The 19454-nt window shown below is 41.9% G+C and overlaps 1 protein-coding gene and 1 long non-coding RNA gene across 4 annotated transcripts in view; one reads left to right on the forward strand and one right to left on the reverse strand.

The window, feature by feature from the left end:
• LOC140393235 (uncharacterized) overlaps positions 1 to 19454 on the forward strand; it is a 407232-nt gene that overhangs the window by 270092 nt on the left and 117686 nt on the right. Inside the window, exons 12-15 of one of the 2 annotated variants that reach the window (XM_072479489.1) lie at positions 4776 to 4872; positions 7497 to 7574; positions 13692 to 13885; positions 18156 to 18271. In XM_072479489.1, the coding sequence (XP_072335590.1) occupies positions 4776 to 4872; positions 7497 to 7574; positions 13692 to 13885; positions 18156 to 18271 (485 nt within the window). The remainder of the gene's footprint in view (positions 1 to 4775; positions 4873 to 7496; positions 7575 to 13691; positions 13886 to 18155; positions 18272 to 19454) is intronic. The other variant, XM_072479491.1, reaches the window with a different exon arrangement.
• LOC140393237 (uncharacterized) overlaps positions 1 to 19454 on the reverse strand; it is a 246488-nt gene that overhangs the window by 60508 nt on the left and 166526 nt on the right. Inside the window, exon 2 of one of the 2 annotated variants that reach the window (XR_011935550.1) lies at positions 4696 to 4768. This is a non-coding gene — a long non-coding RNA (uncharacterized lncRNA). Of the gene's footprint in view, positions 1 to 4289; positions 4426 to 4695; positions 4769 to 19454 lie in introns of those variants that run through there. The other variant, XR_011935551.1, reaches the window with a different exon arrangement.

The raw sequence follows: 19454 nt of genomic DNA on the forward strand, positions 1-19454 counted from the left end.
AATTTACAGTGCAGAAGGAGGCCATTCTGCCCATCGAGTCTGCCCCGGCCCTTGGATAGAGCACCCTACTCAAGTGTCGAATGCCAGTACCAATGCACCAATCGGCCAGCTAGCTCAGCTAAAATGATCTACATTGTGAGTTGCTAATCATCAGGACTTGCTGGGCAGTTTGCTCCATTCTGCTGTTTGTCTTGCACAAACACATCTCATTCTCAATCTCCCTGTTAATTTTAAAAGCATTCTGTATTTACGCACTGACAGCTCATTAAATTTGCAGCAGGAAGTTTAAGCTCACACTTAGAACGTAAATGCCCTTTTTTGTGACATCATAATTGCTAATGCCAGCTACTCATCAAAAAGAGAACAATTTAAACTGTTTGAATCTCATTCCTGCATGCAGTAAATTGTTGCTAGGGATCTGAATATTTTCAAATTGTAAACTTTTAAAAGTGTCAAATTCATCAGGGTCAGCAGTAGCAGCCTGAGCTGGCATGGAATCTTGAGTGCTTGAATGGCACTCTGATTCCAGTCCCATTGGAGTATCAGGATTCCAATTTGCAATGTCTCCGCTTGCGCCAAACTGTACCGAAGGTAAGCCAGCTCACAGTGTGGTTAAGGTTTAGCAAAGACTTAATATGGATGGTTTGAGATTTTCTTGTTGCTGGTGTTTCCAGCATCTCTCCCTCCCTCCCCACCTCCACGATTATTTGGGGGGAGTTGATTGGGGATGGGTCTGTGCGAGCCAAAGCCAGCAGTATTTTTTGCCATTTTTGCTCATTCTGACTGCACAACAATACTCGTGTAACTAAAGGTTTGTGAGCAACCTTTGATCAGCAGACAGTGAACTGGAGGAATGTTTATTCTAAAACAAGTATCACTAGAAATTGCAATCAGGCTCCTCACTACTTTATAAGGACTCTTATTTGCATGGACAAGAGGTTTACCACCTGTTGCACCGCATTGATGTGAAAGTCCTCAATTTGAATGCAACACTTTGATGTTGCTTTGGTGTTCAATGAATCTTCTAATGCAGTAAAAATTGAGTATATTAATAAACTATTCCCTGCTCCATCTTCGATTTCATCACCGTTATCATTCGTTAAGCTTCTCACATTGTCCCGGTGCTCCAAAAAATGTTTTGGCAATTATGCATGAAAGTCCATTATTTTACTTGCGATTTGCTCTAACAATCTCATCGAAGAGTTTGTTTACAATTTAGTCATCATGAAAGTTCTCGCCCTGGCGCAACATGGTCAATAGAAGCCTGGAGATCCCACTCCTGGGATCTACCCGGCTTGCAACTCCTTGCGAGATCCAACGCGATCTTGCGAGACGTTGCGATGTAAATCCTGCTCATTGTGGGCGGGATCACTTTTTGGCAAATCTGCATATTAGAGCGAGACAGCTAGTCTCACTCTAAAGTGCAGATTCCCGCTAACTGAGGCTTTGGGATTTATCGCCTTTGCCTTGGAGACCTCGGGCGTGCGCCGTTCAGCACTGGCCCCCACAAACGTGAACCAATGGCATTTCTGGGGGTGTCCCAGGGAATTGAGGCCCCCAGCTGCAAGCCCTTTGAGCAAGGTGGTTCCCTGGCACTGCTGGTGCCACCTTGGCATACTGGCTGTGCCAGCCTGGCATCTTGGCAGTGCCACCTGGATCCCTCCAATGGTGTTTGGGCTGGGGGGGAGATTGGGGATTGCTTTGGGGCCTCGGCGAGCAGAGCTCCCAGTGTTCAAAACAGCCTCGACTGTGCGTTCCCGTTGAGGCACCTTACATGACACGAGTCGTATTGAATGGCCATGTGTTTCTCGGCATTGCGAGCGCTGGGAAACACGCTCGCTATGGGACTTTGCTCCCATTTGGTTGAATCAAGGCCTTTGTTTTGTTTTGATTTTTCCCGTTTTATACCAAAATATTAAATTATTTTAGATGACCATAATCATTAATAGCATTTGTCTCTCGCTCAGTAAATTCCATTTCAGCTTGTTAGCTGAACCGGGAATTCTATATACCTGATTTAATGTACTTTTATGATACCACAATGAAGTACAAATACATTGAACAATGAAAAGGGCAAGTCCTGGAGGGTGGATCCAATATATAGCTTTTAAAAATCAAGGATTTGGTAAGATGTACGTGCCTTTTTAGACTGAGAAATATAATGATGCTGCAGTAATGTAATTAGTTTTATGCATTTATTTACATGGTTAACCATTATTCAGTGTCAGCTTTGACTCAGTTGGTCACTCTTACCCCCGCCCCCACCCCACCCAACTCCCCGCCCCGCCTGGAGGTGAGCTTGGAGGAGGAAAGGGAGTTATGATCAGGTTAGAGGGTGCAGGGCCGAACTTCCACATCTTCCCACCTCCCTCCATATAAGTCAGAATGGGAAGGTTGTGGTTTGCTTTCCCACCCTAAGGTTAGTTGAGGCTCTTTAAATGGGCAGTTAAGAGCCATTGGTATTCAACCAGCGGCAGGCAGGGGACTTGCCATCTGAGGAGGCAGTGCAGCAAACCCTGTTGCTTTTTCCTGCAGCCTTCTGGGGAGGGTTTCTCATTCAAAGGAGCGCCGTGCCCGATTGAGGGACTCAGCATCAGATGGGAGGGGTGGATGGGTTGTGGATGGGGGGGGCAAATCCACAGTAAGTCACATTCTTGTCTTTGCTGTTGGCTCCTGGCTGGCATCTCCCTCTCTGAGAACCCCATTCCACCCCACATACCAGTCTGCAGAGGATCCATTCCTTAGCCCATGAGTAGCCTCAGTGCAATACTGGCGGCAGCCACCGCTCTCTGTATTGCTGCAGGTACTGCAGAGCTGCCAGCCTCTGATTGGCTGGCACCTCGCGGGGGCGGGATTGCCGTCCAACAAGGACCTTAATTCAGTGGGAGGCCGACCAAGTAAGTGCCTGATTACCTCGATATAGCACCAGGCTCCCACCGGTTCTCCCATCGGTGAATTGGACCCATTTCCTCACCACCAGATTCTGCCCAATATTTGTTGCTCAATCACAAAAACAGATTATCAGGTCCTTATCACATTGCTATTTGAGGAAGCTTGCTTTGTGAAAATTGGCTGCTGCATTTCTTACATAACAAAGGTAATTACATTTCAAAAGTGCTTCATGAGCTATGAAGCAATTGGACCAGCCTTTTGTCATGAAGGGTGCCATATAAATGCAAGTCTCTGTGTCTGCATAGTCCCAACACACATATATGCAGCAATATAAAATTGAAAGGAAATAAAAACTGCTTAAAAATATTATCATTTGGATCATATTAGTAATTTATTAGAAACATATATTGACTTTTTATGTCTTTAAAATTACAGACAATGGGCAGCTCAATATCTTATTAGCTGCCAGTCATTCTTTAAATGGTGGCTGGTAATGAATTATGAAACAATAATTTGCAAAATCCTAGGACTTTTATTAATTCATGAAAGGAAATTGGTCTAAAAGTGATGTTTAAATTGAGTTAAATCTTAATAAAGACGACAAGAGTTTCAGCAGTGCGCTTTGATATTGTAATCCCAGGCACAGATGCTAAATTTTGCCTACCTGAAACTCATTATTAATTAATTCTTTTTTAATATAGGTTGGATTTACTCATTTGGAAAAGTAGAATTATCCCTATTGATGTCGATCTATAATGCAGGTGGTTTGAATTTCACTAACCAGAGAGTTTAATCTTGCAGTTCGTGCAAAACTAATCAAGTCTTTGATAACAGATGCGAAGATCCCAGTGTCAGACCGCATGTTTGGATCTTTATTCTAATCAAATTACCCAGACGCATGATAAGTCAACACTGATCATCACGCTGGCGGAAATTTAGATGACTCAAGGCCCTCCCATTCCCTTTTGTTTTAATAACAACCGTGCTCTATGTTTTCGCACATTAAAGCAGAAATTGTGATGGTACCTGAATAATTAAAGAGATGTCCATGGTGTTGTGTGAATCTGATCAATGTCACTGGCAAGGAAACGTGACCACAGCTGCGCTTTAAAAGTGTTCCCTGCTCTGTTTTTACTGTGTGCTGGAAAAACAATACTTACTCTGTTCCCTTTACTCCTTTCTGACCTTGCTGCAGGCAGCAGTGTCACCAGCTGCAATGGTTAACACGGTCACCTTTGGGTTTTCCTTTTTAAGAAAATGGTTTGACAGGGGATGAAACACATTTCATATAAACTCGCATTTCCCGCAGGTGTAGCAGTCCCTGTTTGTGTGCCTTGTACTGTTTGTTTATTTAGCTTCCTCAGCTATTTGACTCACTCAGTTTGCCGTCTTAATACCTGCTGGCTGCTTGATTCAGTCCCCTCCATCCATTCTGCTTCGTTTCATTGAATTTTTCGTGCAGTCGTTTAAAGAAATAGATGAGAGGATTTAGTTTCTCCATTTCTTCCTGTCTGTCATGACCTTTGTTTTTTTTTTTAACTTCCTTCGTCTAGTTTCAGTAAATAGTCTTTGAGTGCCACGCCACCTGCTAAAGGTAGTTGAGAAATTAGCTTTTCCTGAAATTACCCTGACCAGTGACCTCTCCCAACCCACCCTAGGGTTTTGGAAGGCTGTTCCAACTTTCTGTGTGGCCGCGTTTACTGCTCAATTTCGATGCTGGCGTTTAGCCTCTTAATTATTACTTGTCAGTTTAACTCAATAAAGCCTCAAGTAAGTAGAATTACTCTATATTTTTTTACATACTTCTAGTGGATGCTCTGTTCTTTCGGACAAGGTTGTTAGCTACTTTCACCACCATTTCTCTGATTTCTTTGTTCTGAAAGGGAAGACAAGATGAAGAAAAATCTGTGAAATCTGCACCACATACCACACAAGCTCCTGTGTCAAAGGTCATTTCTGGAAGCTCAGGATTAGGAAGAGGTAAAATTATATTTTTATCCTTAAGCTTTGATTTCTCGAGTTAATGAAGACTTTTTTTTTTCATTGGGTCTGTACAGCTAACAGGTGTTAGCCCTCAAGCGTGGTCTCCAGGGCAGCCAATCTGTACACCAACTTGAGGGCGATATAATTCATTGTAGCCTTGAACACATACAAATTGGTTGGGGAGACAACTCTTGAAGTTTTTTTGTTTCAAGGCCAGATGACAAGAGAACTTGAAATCCGTGTCAGAAATCAAAGGGAAATTTTAAACTGTCAAAACGTAAACTTATCAACAACCTCTTGACTTTTTTTTTGAAAAGAAGCTTTCTGTATCAGATTCCAATTTGGAGTCAGGTGGGAGGACTGTGTCAGAAATTTGCAATACAAAGCAGAAATTGAGAGTGCATCAAAAAAAAATTCAGATGTAACACAAACCAACCTTCATCTCACTTGTCACATCTGCTCTGTCTAATTTAATTTTGAAACCAGAGAGGGGGAAAGAATCACAAACAATGTGTAGATGATATTTCATTTTTAAAAATCCTGTCAAGGAAATTAACAGCTGCGTATTGGGTTAAGTGCTCGCAATGAAGCTGATTTCTATGAAGCATGATGTATGATACAATGAAAAGAATATTTGAAAACCCAAGTCTGCAGAGCCCCATATAATTGTTCACTTCCAACCTTCTCACCTGATTCTATTGGTGGGATTAGCTCAGTGGTTTTGCCTGTGAAGGATAGCTCTTAAGCAAGGTGAAGATGTGAAGAACACCAATAAGCTGGCAAAAACAGGGTGCCGGGGCATTAACTGACTCATTATTTACAGATCTTAAGCCAGTATCTTACTTTGACATAAGGTGAGCATTCAATGCTTCAGCTAGCCTGACACTATCCGATACTGTTTACATTTCAACTTAAATGTCTGGTTGGTGCTTTTTTCACCTGTTCTTCTTTACCCAGCACCTTTACAGAAGATGCACTAAAGCATTTGTGTCACAGGTAATATGGTTCAAACATTGAGTGCGTGGGGGGGGGGGGGGGGGGGGGGGGGGGGGGAGGGTGAAGGATAGTAGATAGCAGTCACTGCCATAGAGCTTAGGCACAACAGGTTACAAAGCCATTTGTATTTTATTCACATGAGAAATAAAGAAAAAAAAAATCACGTTTCAGAAATGAGCAGATGCCCAGAATGGTAAAGAAGCTTTTCTTCATCCCAGAAAATAATGAAATAGTGTCACCAGTGCAACTTGGAATCATTTTAATTCCCAAGTCTCAGTATTTCCCAGAAGAATGCAATGGTTTAACGATTACACCTTTGCATAACAATACAAATAAACTGAAAATATTGGGACAATGGCAATGCCAATGAATTAAGTTATTAGATATAGTGTATGATCCTGGTGAAAAGCCTTTCAGGCCTTATATTTCATTTCTGACTTCTGTTTCATACAAAGGCATTGGTAATAGATCCTAAAGCAGTCCTATTCATGATTTTTTTTAGCACAGTGAGTTCAACGTGGTCAGAACACCAGCACAAAAGATTTTAAAGCTTTTCTGAAAAACAAAATGTATTGCTCAGGTTTAGGGTCTTGGTATAAAACCCGTTTCTCTGTCCAGGGTGTGTATAATACAATCCTGATACATCTCTGGCCTGTATTAAATAACTTCCTAACCCATGCCTTAAGTTTCAAATGCAAATAATTTTTCTGCAAGATTATTAACGCACAATGACACATTGAGTAATATCAACTACAGGGACTTTGTCGACTCATCTGTGGAGGTAAAATGTCAGGTAATGACATTTGCAATGTCTTGCTTAAAGAGGGAAGACTACATAAATGAGTAGTGAGGCATGTTCTCCACTGTGTATACTGTATATAAAACAGAGGAAATGTAATCATCACAACTTATTGCAAACTTGTTTCAAATGATACAAAAATATATTGAAGGCTATTAATTTCTGGACATTGCAAGGAAAATGTTGTCACAGTGGAGGTCCTATTACCACTTATTCAACAGACAATCCCATATGTTGTAGAATGGAGGTGGAAAAATGCCTGTGTCGAAATGACCTCATAGCTCAAGTTACGATTTCTGCAGGTTATTAACGCCATAAAGCCTTTCCATATCCCACTCTGAAACAAGTGGCATTCTGCTTGTGCCGTTTATATTTATTGTATATTGTGTCTTTAGAAAAACGTTTTTAAAAAGCTGCCGAGAAAATTTGAAATGGTTACTTTCCTAGGCAGCAAATAGCTGCATTGTGATGTGTTGACTCCTTCTGAGAACGAGGATATTTTTGTATTTGCTTTTAAATGAGAAAATTGGGGAAAAGGCAATGGCATACATTGCAGGGTACACCCGTGGTTAAAATGAGTGGAAAAGAGTTTAAATTTAATTTTCTCCTGAGCTGGGACTGTATTTTTCAGTCATCTGTTTTTGACTTGCATTTGTATAAGCCATTGATCGACTTGTGGGTATTATTGTGGGGGAGTCTTCTGAGGCACAGAGCAGGTGTAGCACAAGCTGGAACCCATGTCACTTGAGGAACAGGATTAAATAATATAATGTGGAACCTGCTACTTTAACCTTGTGCTTTTCGATTTTGTTTTTGCGGTTGAAAGTGATGCCAGTTAGCAGCATTACTTCATTCACGTCTCATTCACAACGTGGGACCAGGACCATGGCACAGAAAAGTGTTGGTGAGCATATCCTGTTCAATTGCCGTGGAATTAAGTAATAAATAAAAGTTGCTCACTGACTACGTTTTGTCAGCACACCTGTGGTATAATATAATCTATCCAGATTGGTGCTGATGGAATATGATACTGGAAATGTGTTCAAAGGATTTTCAGTTGAAATATTGCCACTGTGTCAAAAAGATTTGTCTGTAATGTTCAAGGCTGCTGGTGTTCTGAGATTTTTGTTTTGTTCACCTTGTGGCACGGAATTCAAAGCATTGTCAGCAATACTGAAAGAACTGCACGCATGGACGAATGCATAGACATAATTATGCACAGTTAGAATTTAAACTATAAATTTCTGGCTGCTGCGTGGATGTTGCAGTGCTGACATGTTGGATGCACAAGTTGAAAATTCAGCCCACCCACGCCCAGAATACAGTGGCAGAATGTGGGCATCTGATGTGCCAGTGGGAATTGTTTACATTGGCAGTGCTAGTAGAATGTACCTCTTGAAGTTATACTGCGCAATCCTGATGACCGACATCACCCCCTTTTAAATTACAGTTAGGCCTTTCCTGTATCAGTGCTATAATCCAAATGCAGAGTAAGAGTCTTCATAAAGAAATGTTAAAATGCGAGGAATAAATAAAGTTTGACTGAGTACTTTAGGATCCTGTCCTTTTATCTCTGACCTTGGAGCCAAAATAAGCACAGAAGAATAGGATAAAAATCTCTGCTGGTTGCAGAAGTCCAAAATCAAGTGACTTTTTGAGTGGCAGAAACACAGTTGATGGTGCACATGGATCTAAAGCATAACATTTTATAATTTGATACAAAATTGGCAGTCTTTCTTTGAGCTATGGGAAGTAAGTTGAACAGGGCAAAAGCCAGACAGTGTCATATCTAAGCTGGAAGTGCTGTCACTAGGTGCAGAATAATAGGGAATGTGTTCTATTCTCCAGTGCTAGGATTTCTCACTTATGTGAACACAATTACGTGATTCCAAAGAATTAGAATGTAAAGAATATGCTGATTTAAAATAGACCCATACACGTTGCAATGATTACAAGTTCATATTGATCATTGGCTTTTGTGCTTTGCTGATGGGGTAATTTTAAAAAATAGTCTCCACTGAGCACATTATTGATGCAGCACAATTTGTGGAGAGCTACTTCGGAGCTTGACTGAAGGCCAGAAATGTGAGCTGTGAACTTTAATAATAAACAACAAAAGCAAGAACTTTATATTGAAATATTTCTCTTTAGTCCAATCAAATATACAATGATTCTAAATCCCCATTTCCAATACGTATTTGACATTTCACCAATAGAATTTCTGTTCCTGTTAACAAGAGCATTTCATTATATTTTGTTTTTAATAATTGATTTTAATTTATGGAGCAACTTCTTGGTTAAGATTTTTATAAAATCTGTCTGGAATAATACTAATATCCATGATTAAACATTGTATTAAAACATCTTAAAACTTGTTGCTAAAAGGTTACGGTATTACAACTAATAGTAAAGTACAGTCACCGTAGACCCAGATGACCAGAGGCTTCTTTCCCCTTTGAAGGGAAGAGCTGACTGGTGACGATTTAACCTGAGAATCACCTTAACCTCAGGCAAGGGGCAAGGTTGAGAAGGCGGGGCCTTCATGAATAACCTCCACAGGTACAGGAATTGAACCTACGCTGTTGGCCTCGCTCGAACCAGCTGTCCAGCCAAATGAGCTAAACCGGCCACCGGTTTATACAACTATAACTAATAATACAATAGTCAGTGCCCATTACAGAGATGGTTAGGATGTGTAATGGACTGCTAACCTATTCCAGTAATTTGCTGGTAATCTGTGCATAAAATATGTTCAAGGCTCATTCAGACCCCAGGGATGATTTGCAATTCAGGTATTTCAGGGGAGACCAATGAACAAGATAAAAATGTTTGATCCAAAGGTGTCTTCCTGCTAAGATAAGATGGGCCACCGTTATTCATTTCCACTCTTTGGTTTTCTTATTCTTCAGCAGCCAAGTCTCACATGGCGACTGATAGGGCAGAATTCTCTGGCTGTGCCCGCCCAGCGACCAGAAATTCCCGCCTGAGGTCAATGGACCTTGCCATGGCCTGCGTCCCACCCATGGCGATCCTGCGGCGGGCGCTGCCAAAGAATCTCTGTAGCTGGAATTTGGCAACAATGGCAGCAGTAAACAGACAGCCAGGAGGGCTTTTTTGCCATTAGTGCTCAAAATGATGACCTCCGAGTACATCATCTGAGTACCATCAAATGCTGTGAATCAAGTCGCTCCTAACATTTGTTAAGGTCAGCTGATTTGGACACCAGAATAGCCAGTGATTTTGCACGATTAACCCGCAGTGCATCGAAAAATAATCTGTGAATTGGCGCAATAAAAAGTGCTTTTAAAAAGTAACATTATTTGTTTTTCTAAACTAGCAATGGAGGCTGCAGTGACACAGACATTGCAAGACATTGTTCACTGAACAGGTAGAATGATTGAAGTAGACGCCACTTCATCAAAGATTAGAGCATAAACAAATATGACATCTAATTTTCTGGCCTGGTCCAAATGTCCATATTTGAATATGAGTCAAGTACAGAAGGACAATCTGGTCTTTGCTTGCCTTTCGGACAGTCACAGTAACATGGTAAATAGTTTACGTTGAAAATGAAATGAATGGTTCCAGTGAATTTTCCCATTTTTCTACACCAGGTAACAGCAAACAAAATTCACATGCTGAGCATATCTATTGAACCAAGCATTGCTGGAGTGACTGAAGGTGGGCTAGAATCCCTCAAACAAAAGGCTTTGTTTTTTTCGCATTCTTCGTCATCTCCCTAACCTGTTCACTGTGGACTGTGCAGACTGTGCTTATGTAATATTGTAGAGAGCAGACTGTAATATTATAAAGTGGTAGAGTACTCCAGCATTGCTGATTGCTTCATGTTAACCATGTGATACACGGACCAGTTAGGGCATGCTTTATATTACTCTAAACTCTTAACAAGATCATTATACCACAGGGATCAGTGTAAGACAGATATCTGTTTAAAGTGACTCAGACCTGCCAGAGTTAAGCCATGCTAACAGACCCGCGTTGTTGGGGTAAATGGGAAAGCATCTAAATAGCAGTTACATCTTAAGGTTAAAAAAAATCAGCTGCTATACTACATGGGATAATTTTAAACTTTGCTTTGCATCACCTGCAGCTTGTGAGAAGCGAGAACAGTCCAAAACCACCTCATCAAGGCACTTTTATTCCACTTGCCTAAATTCAATTTGGCCAATTTCACACCCAGATTGCCCAGGGCAGCTTGGATCTGGATGAAGCCAAAAGCTGCTTTGCATCAATATAAATTTTGCAGCATGTCTGGCTTATAGAATGCTTAACGAAAAGCCTCTCTGTGGCATTTTTCATGCTCCAGCCTGTGCCTTGTGACAAGGCCAGGTAATGGCCTCAGCTTAGTTGCTTGCTGACTTGAATTAGCAGGAAATAGTAACAAGCAGTTTCTCACACACCACACTTCTTCAGCCAATCGCAATTTCCATCTTAGTCCGAGGGGATAATAAAAATAGACACTAACAGATGTACCATATGCTTTAAATCATCATTTAATTAGGCAACAATAATGGAACGACAAACGGCACACAGATTGGGGTTTTACCACCCCAGGGATTGTTTTGGCACGAGGTGCAGCTGAGAGCTAAAACAATTGCTGACGTGGCTGAAACCCAGATACACGTACCCCTAGTTGTTTATTATTGTCACTTGATCGCTCGGTTTCTTCATCACGTGAAGAAGCCGTTAGTTTTCACGGAGCAAATGAATCAGAGTTCAAGCTGTAAATGAGAGTCACAGCAACAGTGGGAAAAAACATGAGAAAGGAACTATTAAAATTCCAAATGTACACTCTCAATGAGTACTTGGCACTATGATAGTTTGCCCCAGTGTGACATTTTAATAGTGATCCAACCAAGGCATTTCATTGTTATGGTAACTGTGCTCATAACCTAACTATAAAAGGTTAAATATCTATTATTGTTTGGCAACAGAACAACAGTTGGCCTTGGTACCTCTCGCCTAAGGAGGGAAGAATCTGTAAGTTTTCCTTTGGCTGATTGCTATCCAGTGATATCTGCTACAAAGTGCGTGGATTTTGATGAGGACAGGGTCAGAGTTGGCTGTAATGCCTTCCTCACATTCCTTCTTCTCTCTCTCACTCTTTCTCTCCCCCGACCCTTCCTATCAAACATTAATGGCCACAGCTTAGTAAGGACCCTAACTGTGCAGCACGGTGGCATAGTGGTTAGCACTGCTGCCTCATGGCACCGAGGTCCCAGGTTCGATCCTGGCTCTGGGTCACTGTCCGTGTGGAGTTTGCACATTCTCCCTGTGTTTGCGTGGGTTTCGCCCCCAGAACACAAAAGATGTGTAGGTTAGGTGGATTGGCCCCACTAAATTGCCCCTTAATTGCAAAAAATGAATTGGGTACCTCTAAATTTATAAGAAGAAGAAAAAGAAAAGTAAGGGACCTAACTGTGCTTTCCTGAGATTGCTCCCTAGCAAGAATTAGTGGGTGGAACCTTTTGTGATGGAGATATATCTCTGGGAAGCCAGTAGGACGTCTTGCCTTTTGAAGGTTTTCTCCCTTGTTTCTTCAGGGGATTTGTATCTGGTTGGGTTAGAGTTTTCCAGTGGCATATCCCTGGCCTGCCATACCCAGCTGCTTCCTTGCTACATATAAAGTAGAAACCTTTTTTGAAATGTTTTACGGCCTGCTCTTCACCCTATTTGAGAGAACTCTCTGGTGCTACTGGCACACACCCTTACTCAATTTAAATCTTTGGAAATCCACCAGCTCCTTGCCACTATGACTTAAAAATGCTATGGGGGCGATTCTCCGAGCCCCGCGCCGGGCCGGAGAATCCCCGCAACCGTGCCCCGACGCCAGCGCGCGATTCTCTGAGGTGCAGAGAATCGCCGCCATTTGCACCGGCGCCGGCCGCGGGCCACTGGAATCGGCGGGGCCGCCGATTCTCCGGCCCGGATGGGCCAAGCGGCCGCGCGGATACGACAGAGTCCCGCCGGCATCGTTCACCCCGGTCGCTGCCGGTGGGAACTCTGCGTGAACGGTCGGGGGGGGGGCGGCCTGGGGTGGGGGGGGGGGTTCCGTCCCCAGGGGAGGCTTCCGATGGGGTCTGGCCCGCGATCGGGGCCCACCGATAGGCGGGCCGGCCTCTCCACCCCCCCCCCCCCGGGGCCTACTTTCCTGCGCGACCAGCCCCTGAACACCGGCGCGCTAAAGAAGTCCCCCGCATGCGCAGGTTGGCGCGGCACACATTTGGTGCAGGAAAAGGGCTGGGGCGGCGTGAACCTCTCCACTCTGTGCAGGCCCCCTGTGGGGGCCAGAATCGGTCGTCCCGTGCCCGTTTTACGCTGTCGTGAAACGCGACGGCGTTCGCGACGGCGCGAACACATGGGCTCCATTTGGGAGAATCGCCCCCTATATGTCTGTGCTAAACATTCATCTAACATTCAAACAACACAAATGGAAGGAAGTATGTCAGATAACATATTTTCTTCACTTTCAATCATTTCACTGTACCCGCCCATATTGGGCATACTGAATGACACTGGCATTAAATGAGATGGGGAGGACAGCAGGCAGTAAAATGGAATAGAACAATGTAACGGAACCATCAAAACATCATCTAGGTGCAAATATGAAATCTAGGTAAGTGTCTTTTGGGTGGGCGAGGGTGCTAAAAGTGTAATCACAAAACATTATTTTTTACTTATTTTTCTGTAATAACGTATTGTTTAGAAAAGTTGCTGTAAATTAGGGGTTATCCAAGTCTGAAATGATACTGAACTGATAAAATTTAAAAAGAACTGTTCAGTTTCTTACAGCAAATGCTAATAGACAAAACGTTATAGGGAATGACAGTGGGCAAGTGGTTTGTAGACACCACCTAGTGGACACAAAGGGATATTATCCACATGCTGACTGGCACTTAGTGCAAAGTGGGAGGGATGTTCACTGTAGTGAAATGGATCACGCAATGAAAAACAATCTTTCTACAATTTTCTGAATGGATTGTGTTTCAATTATTCTCAGGTTCAAGCCCTTCAATATTAAGTGGGTTGGAGAACCATGTGGATGAATCTCTACAAGAATTCTTCTCAGATGCCTTTACTGCGAATGAAATTGCGCTCAACAAATATTCAGCCATGATTTCTACCTCTTGTGATGGTGGGAGTTCGTATATCGAAGTGAAGGAGGCCACAATGTGTTTGAGCTGTGCAGAAAAGGCAAGCATGAAGTCAATCATAAGAAAATGGTTCAAAATCTGAATGCACATGATGTACATCAGAGAAAATATGTTTGGTCTGAAATAAGGAACATATGATTGGCGACTGAGTCTATCGAAAGGTTAAATACACTGGGTGAGGGAAGAGGATCTCTGGCATTCTTTTAAGACCCAGCTTCCAAGGCAGTATAATGACATTGTTAGCTGGCACTCTAACCCCACATGACACAAAGAATTGGCAACCCAAAGCTCCCCATGTGATGAATTGGCAATCTTACTTGCGTCATAGGAGGAAGGAAGAAATTGCAGATCAGTTCATTTTGAGATAATCTCTTCCTCTTCTTGTGGTTGGCACAAAACCAGCATTAACAAGGCCTCTGATGGCTCTGCAGGGTGTAGCACTGAGCTCGACAGACCAAAGTTCCCAGATTTGATTTGAAGTGTGTGCTGAGTTTGTCAGTTTCAGCCAGTCAGCTGTCTCTAGAAAAGGACAGGGGAAAATTGGGCTGGGCTGACGCTCTCGTAAGGTTATCAAGTGAACTCTCTTGGCAACTGGGGTCGGTTAGCTCAGTTGGCTGGATAGCGGTTCATGATGTGAATTGATGCCAGCAGTGCGGGTTCAATACCCTTACCGGCTGAGGATATTCATGCAGGGCCCCGCCTTCTTAACCTTGCTCCTCACTTGAGGTGTGGTGACCCTCAGGTTAAATTACCACCAGTCAGCTCTCAAAGTGGGGAGCAGCCTATGGTCCTCTGGGTGTTTGGCAATATTTTTTAGAAATTTGGCAACTGGACCCGTGTAGGCAACAGATGAGGGCATAAATGATTGTTTAGTTGCAAAGATCCATCTTGACCCCAGATTCCATAGTTGAATTGCCCATTCAAGACTCATTGTCACAACTCATACACAAAGAGCTGCTCGGTTACAATACCAGACAGCTGCCAAAGCTGATTTAGCACAGTGGGTTAAACAGCTGGCTTGTAATGCAGAACAAGGTCAGCAGCGCGGGTTCAATTCCCGTACCGGCCTCCCTGAACAGGCGCCGGAATGTGGCGACTAGGGGCTTTTCACAGTAACTTCATTGAAGCCTACTTGTGACAATAAGCGATTAACATAGATTAACATAGAATTTACAGTGCAGAAGGAGGCCATTCGGCCCATCGAGACTGCACCGGCTCTTGGAAAGAGCACCCTACCCACGGTCAACACCTCCACCTGATCCCCATAACCCAGTAACCCCACCCAACACTAAGGGCAATTTTGGACACTAAGGGCAATTTATCATGGCCAATCCACCTAACCTGCACATCTTTGGATTGTTATTATTATTATCAACCTAGACATGAAATGTTGAGCAGTGCATTTTTGGAAAAGAAAGGATAAAGGTAGAGAAAATTTCAGGTGAATAAAAATATTGTTGACTGTAATCTGTCAGCTCACTTGCAGTTCAGCTGAGGAGCAGGAGAAAAATTAAAATGCCCATCAAAAATCTATTAAATGTTGGCTCTCAATCACTTTGCTGAGTGGACAATTGTTCAGAAATAAGTGTGTAATCTCAAATTAATACCAGTCAAAAGAAACCCCAAAGAACGAGAGAAGTAGAGGTTTAAGAATCTGACATGGGCACCATCATGCAAAATAATGCCCCATCCATTAATTTTGCTGTAAGAGTTATGGTGTTGCCATAGTCCAGCAACATTGATGTCTACTTTACTGAATAAGTACCGAGCACAAAATAGACTGCAGCAAGATATAGTTGCCAAAAATATGAGAAACTACACAAAACAAAGTCCCCCAACCTTAGAGAAATTACCTTAAAGCTATGAACATTGAGGATTATATTTTTTAAAGTACCGTCGAAGAGCTTATGTCTACCATGAATGGAATTATCACTGATGTCAACTTAATACCGGGAAAAAAAGACACCTGTAAACGTTATGGATACTGAAGATATGTGTTAGGCCAGTCTAGAGGAAGGTTCAAGGTGAGGCCTTAAATTGCCTGCCACCCTTGATTATCTGGATAATATATGCAGAACATTACCAAATGTACCGGTTTCTCCCTGAGGGAATTTGCTTTGCTGACTGGTCTCTACGAGTGTTGTTTTTGTTGACAAATGCTTGTGTGGGCTGTTTTTAGGCATCATTTGCTCTGTATGGAAGCATGATGTTGTTTACGTGGCAATAAGAAGCAAATTTTTCCACGCTGGATTATTATAATGAGGCCGTGAATAAAATGTGAATAGAAATCATAGGATGACAAATGGTACATCCTACTTTAAAGTCCCACAGAGCTATGCCACCCAGTGGCAGAATAGGATAGGGTTGGCACAATGGCTCAACCACATTAAAGCTTAACCATAGAACAATACAATTTACAGTGCAGAAGGAACCTTGCACACTGTGGTAGCGTTTGACCTTGTGTTCTTGATTGTCAACACGCTGAATTCACTATCTTGGCCTTGCTGCTGTAGTGGAAAGCTGGGGGTGGGAAAGCAGTGTGAATACTGAGTTGTGCCATGGAAGAGAGTGTAAAAGTGAGACAAAGACATCTCCGGGTATTCTCGGGCACTTTGAAACTTGAAAGAGATCTCCTGCCCACCCTCACGGCCAGGGTCAATCCACACCAGAGGAAAAATACAGGGCAAAATTAAAGCCTCAGAGGTTTTTAGTTCGCAGAAACCAAAGCTAAGAATGAATTCCACTTCAAATTGGGAGTTAAGTGTTTGCCGTTTTGAAAAGTACTGTTGAGTTTGGACATCTTCAATGTTGAGAATTACCCTTAGTCAATGGAGGTTGAGTGGTTCTCCACTGGGGAGGAGAAAGAGGGGAGGATTTTTTTCTCTTTATTCTTTCATGGTGGTTGTCGCTGGCAAGGCCAGCCTTTGTTGCATTTCCCTAATTTCCCTTGAACTGACCTTGCTAGGCCATTTCAGAGGGCATTTAACAGTCAGCCACATTGCTGTGGATCTGGAGTCACATGTAGGCCAGACCACATAAGGGTGGCAGATTTCCTTCACTAAAGGCCAGTGGTGAACCAGGTGGATTTTTTCGACAATCGATGGTAGTTGTCATAGTCGTCATTACTGAGACTGGCTTTCAATTCCAGATTTATTAATTGAATTTCAAATTCCACCAGCTGCCGTAATGGGATTTGAACTCATGTCCCCAGAGCATTAGCCTGGATTATTAATCCAGCGACATTCAGTGTGCCACCATCTCCCCATTCCCACAAGCTCCCCAGTCAAGTAATGAAGAGAAAAACATTGTCCGAGAACTGTAAAAAGACTGTCCTGTATAGAGAGGTGCAGGAAAAGAGAACCCAGACAAAGAAGAGAAAATGATGATGCTTTAAGACAGCACTAGATCAAATTTGTGTGACCTCTGTTTTTTTTTACTTAAAATGGATGCGTTATCTAGTATGTAGTTTGATACTGCCCTGTGTCTCATTTAGCATGATGCAATGGAGGGTTATTATTTTATGCTGTGTTGTGGTTTTTATAAAAGGTTCATTAGACTATTTCTAATAGACTGAAATGCAAGCACTAATTAAAGATAGTTTGCCATATTACTCCTAATGACTTGGAAAAAAGATTTTCGACCTAAATAAATCCTAAAATATTTAGAATGCAATAATGGATGTTTCAACATGTTAAATCTAATATTTTCCTTTATTATAATAATATCGGGAACATCATTGTCTGTGCTTGTGAGTCAGACGGTACGTTAATGTTTGTTAAATTTGCGATGGGGTAAGTTACCTTCCCTTTAAATTCCCTTCAGTAAGTTACAATTGATTTTATGCAACATTGTCACAAACTTTGCCTCGCACACATTGTGTTATCCCTTTACCTTGCGGAGGAAGTGCTTAACAGAAAACACAAGATTTAGTCAAATTGGAGAAGAAAATTTGCCAAAGCGGACATGTATTAATCAGTGTCACAGGTGCTTATAATAGTCCAGCTAATTACTTCATTACTTGCCTCCACTCTACAGACCAGCTTATTCATACTGAATAGTGTAAAGTTCCATTACCAGTGCTTACTGTGATGATTTTAACCATTCTGGGAAATCTCTACAGGCCAGAACAAGTACTTGCTTGTTTCTCTATTTCACTGGGGACTCCTATTTGTGCATTCAATCGTGTTTAGTAAAATCATATCATAGACTAAATTGTTGATAAAGGGCATATTTTCTATGTTAGATTGCCTTTTAAATACCACTAATATGTGTTTTGCCATTCATTCTTTAACATGCTTTATTTTTTATAGACATTGATCTGTCCACATAAAATTGGTAACAACTGTGTGATTGCACTGCCTACGAATTGCACCCACATTAAAATCAGCAGACCCAAAGCTCATATCATTACCATGGAGGCTAAGCTGTAAGTAGTCCCCTGGGGCTTGTTGTCCTAATGAATGCCAGATCACAAATTAATGAAGTTGCTTTGGAAAAACATTGTGATTTTTAGTCACTGAAGCATCAGTAAATCTGTCAGAACCAGGACAGCTGTTTATAGCTTGTTATGATGTCAATTTGTTTACAAATTAGATTTTCCTTTTTAAAATTTGGTGCTTAGCTGCCACTTCAGGTCAGTCATTATGAGCTCAGGATGCCTTCTGATGTTTTGAAAGCTCGGAGGGGGCTCATTGCCTGATGTCACCTGAGTCCTTAGACCCCTACCATGGAATTGCGTGTAATTTGTTTTCATTGACCCAGGCTTCTCAGTGGCAAGAATCTGTGGTTATCCTAATTGGTTCATGTCAGCCATGGAAAGCATAAGCCCCATCTGTCTTCCTTCTCAATGATATCCTTTTGTTCTTTGAAAAGATCCTGGTATCTGTTCTTTAGCAGAACAGAGCCTCTAAGACCTTGACTCAAGAGGGGTGAAAGCAAATTGTTCCTTTGGAGTAAACAGCCATGAGATACAGAAATAAGTCAGGCATAATAAAGAGATAATATGCCCAGGGCAACTCAACAGTTATATTAGCTCAGTGGACTCAATTAAGAGCTTGGAGTTTAATTCCTGGGCTAGACTTGTAGCTCTGTCCTAGTCTAGGCCAACTTATCCAGGGAAGTCATGGATAACTGGCTTTGGGAATCTTCCTGCACTATTCAAGTGCTGTCCCATTGGAAAAGCACTCATTACATACAGTATGCAGCTTGGAACTTCTCACACCACTGAAAACAATAGTGCACATATGAGATGAATGAGGGTGAAAAAAATTACAAAAATGAGGTGTTAATATATCAAAAGATATTGTTTTGTAAAAATTAAATACAATCTTTAATATTGATTTAATTTCCCTGAAATATGTTTACAAATGTATAATTGCAGACATCAAATTGGATTTGGAATACAAAGTAGTGGTCCTCTGAATTTAAAAAATGGATATTGAAACAACCTTTTACAGTTTAGTATAGTCATTACCTCTCTGAGTATAATACAGCCACGTTTCACAGCATAGGTGAAATGGATAAAATACTTTATAGTAATGTCGCCTATGCAGACAAGTTTCTGTAAGTATCTAGATTTAACATTTTATACCTTGGCCCAAATTTCCGAG

This window comes from Scyliorhinus torazame, chromosome 16, assembly GCF_047496885.1.
Source record: "Scyliorhinus torazame isolate Kashiwa2021f chromosome 16, sScyTor2.1, whole genome shotgun sequence".
Lineage (NCBI taxonomy): Eukaryota > Metazoa > Chordata > Chondrichthyes > Carcharhiniformes > Scyliorhinidae > Scyliorhinus > Scyliorhinus torazame.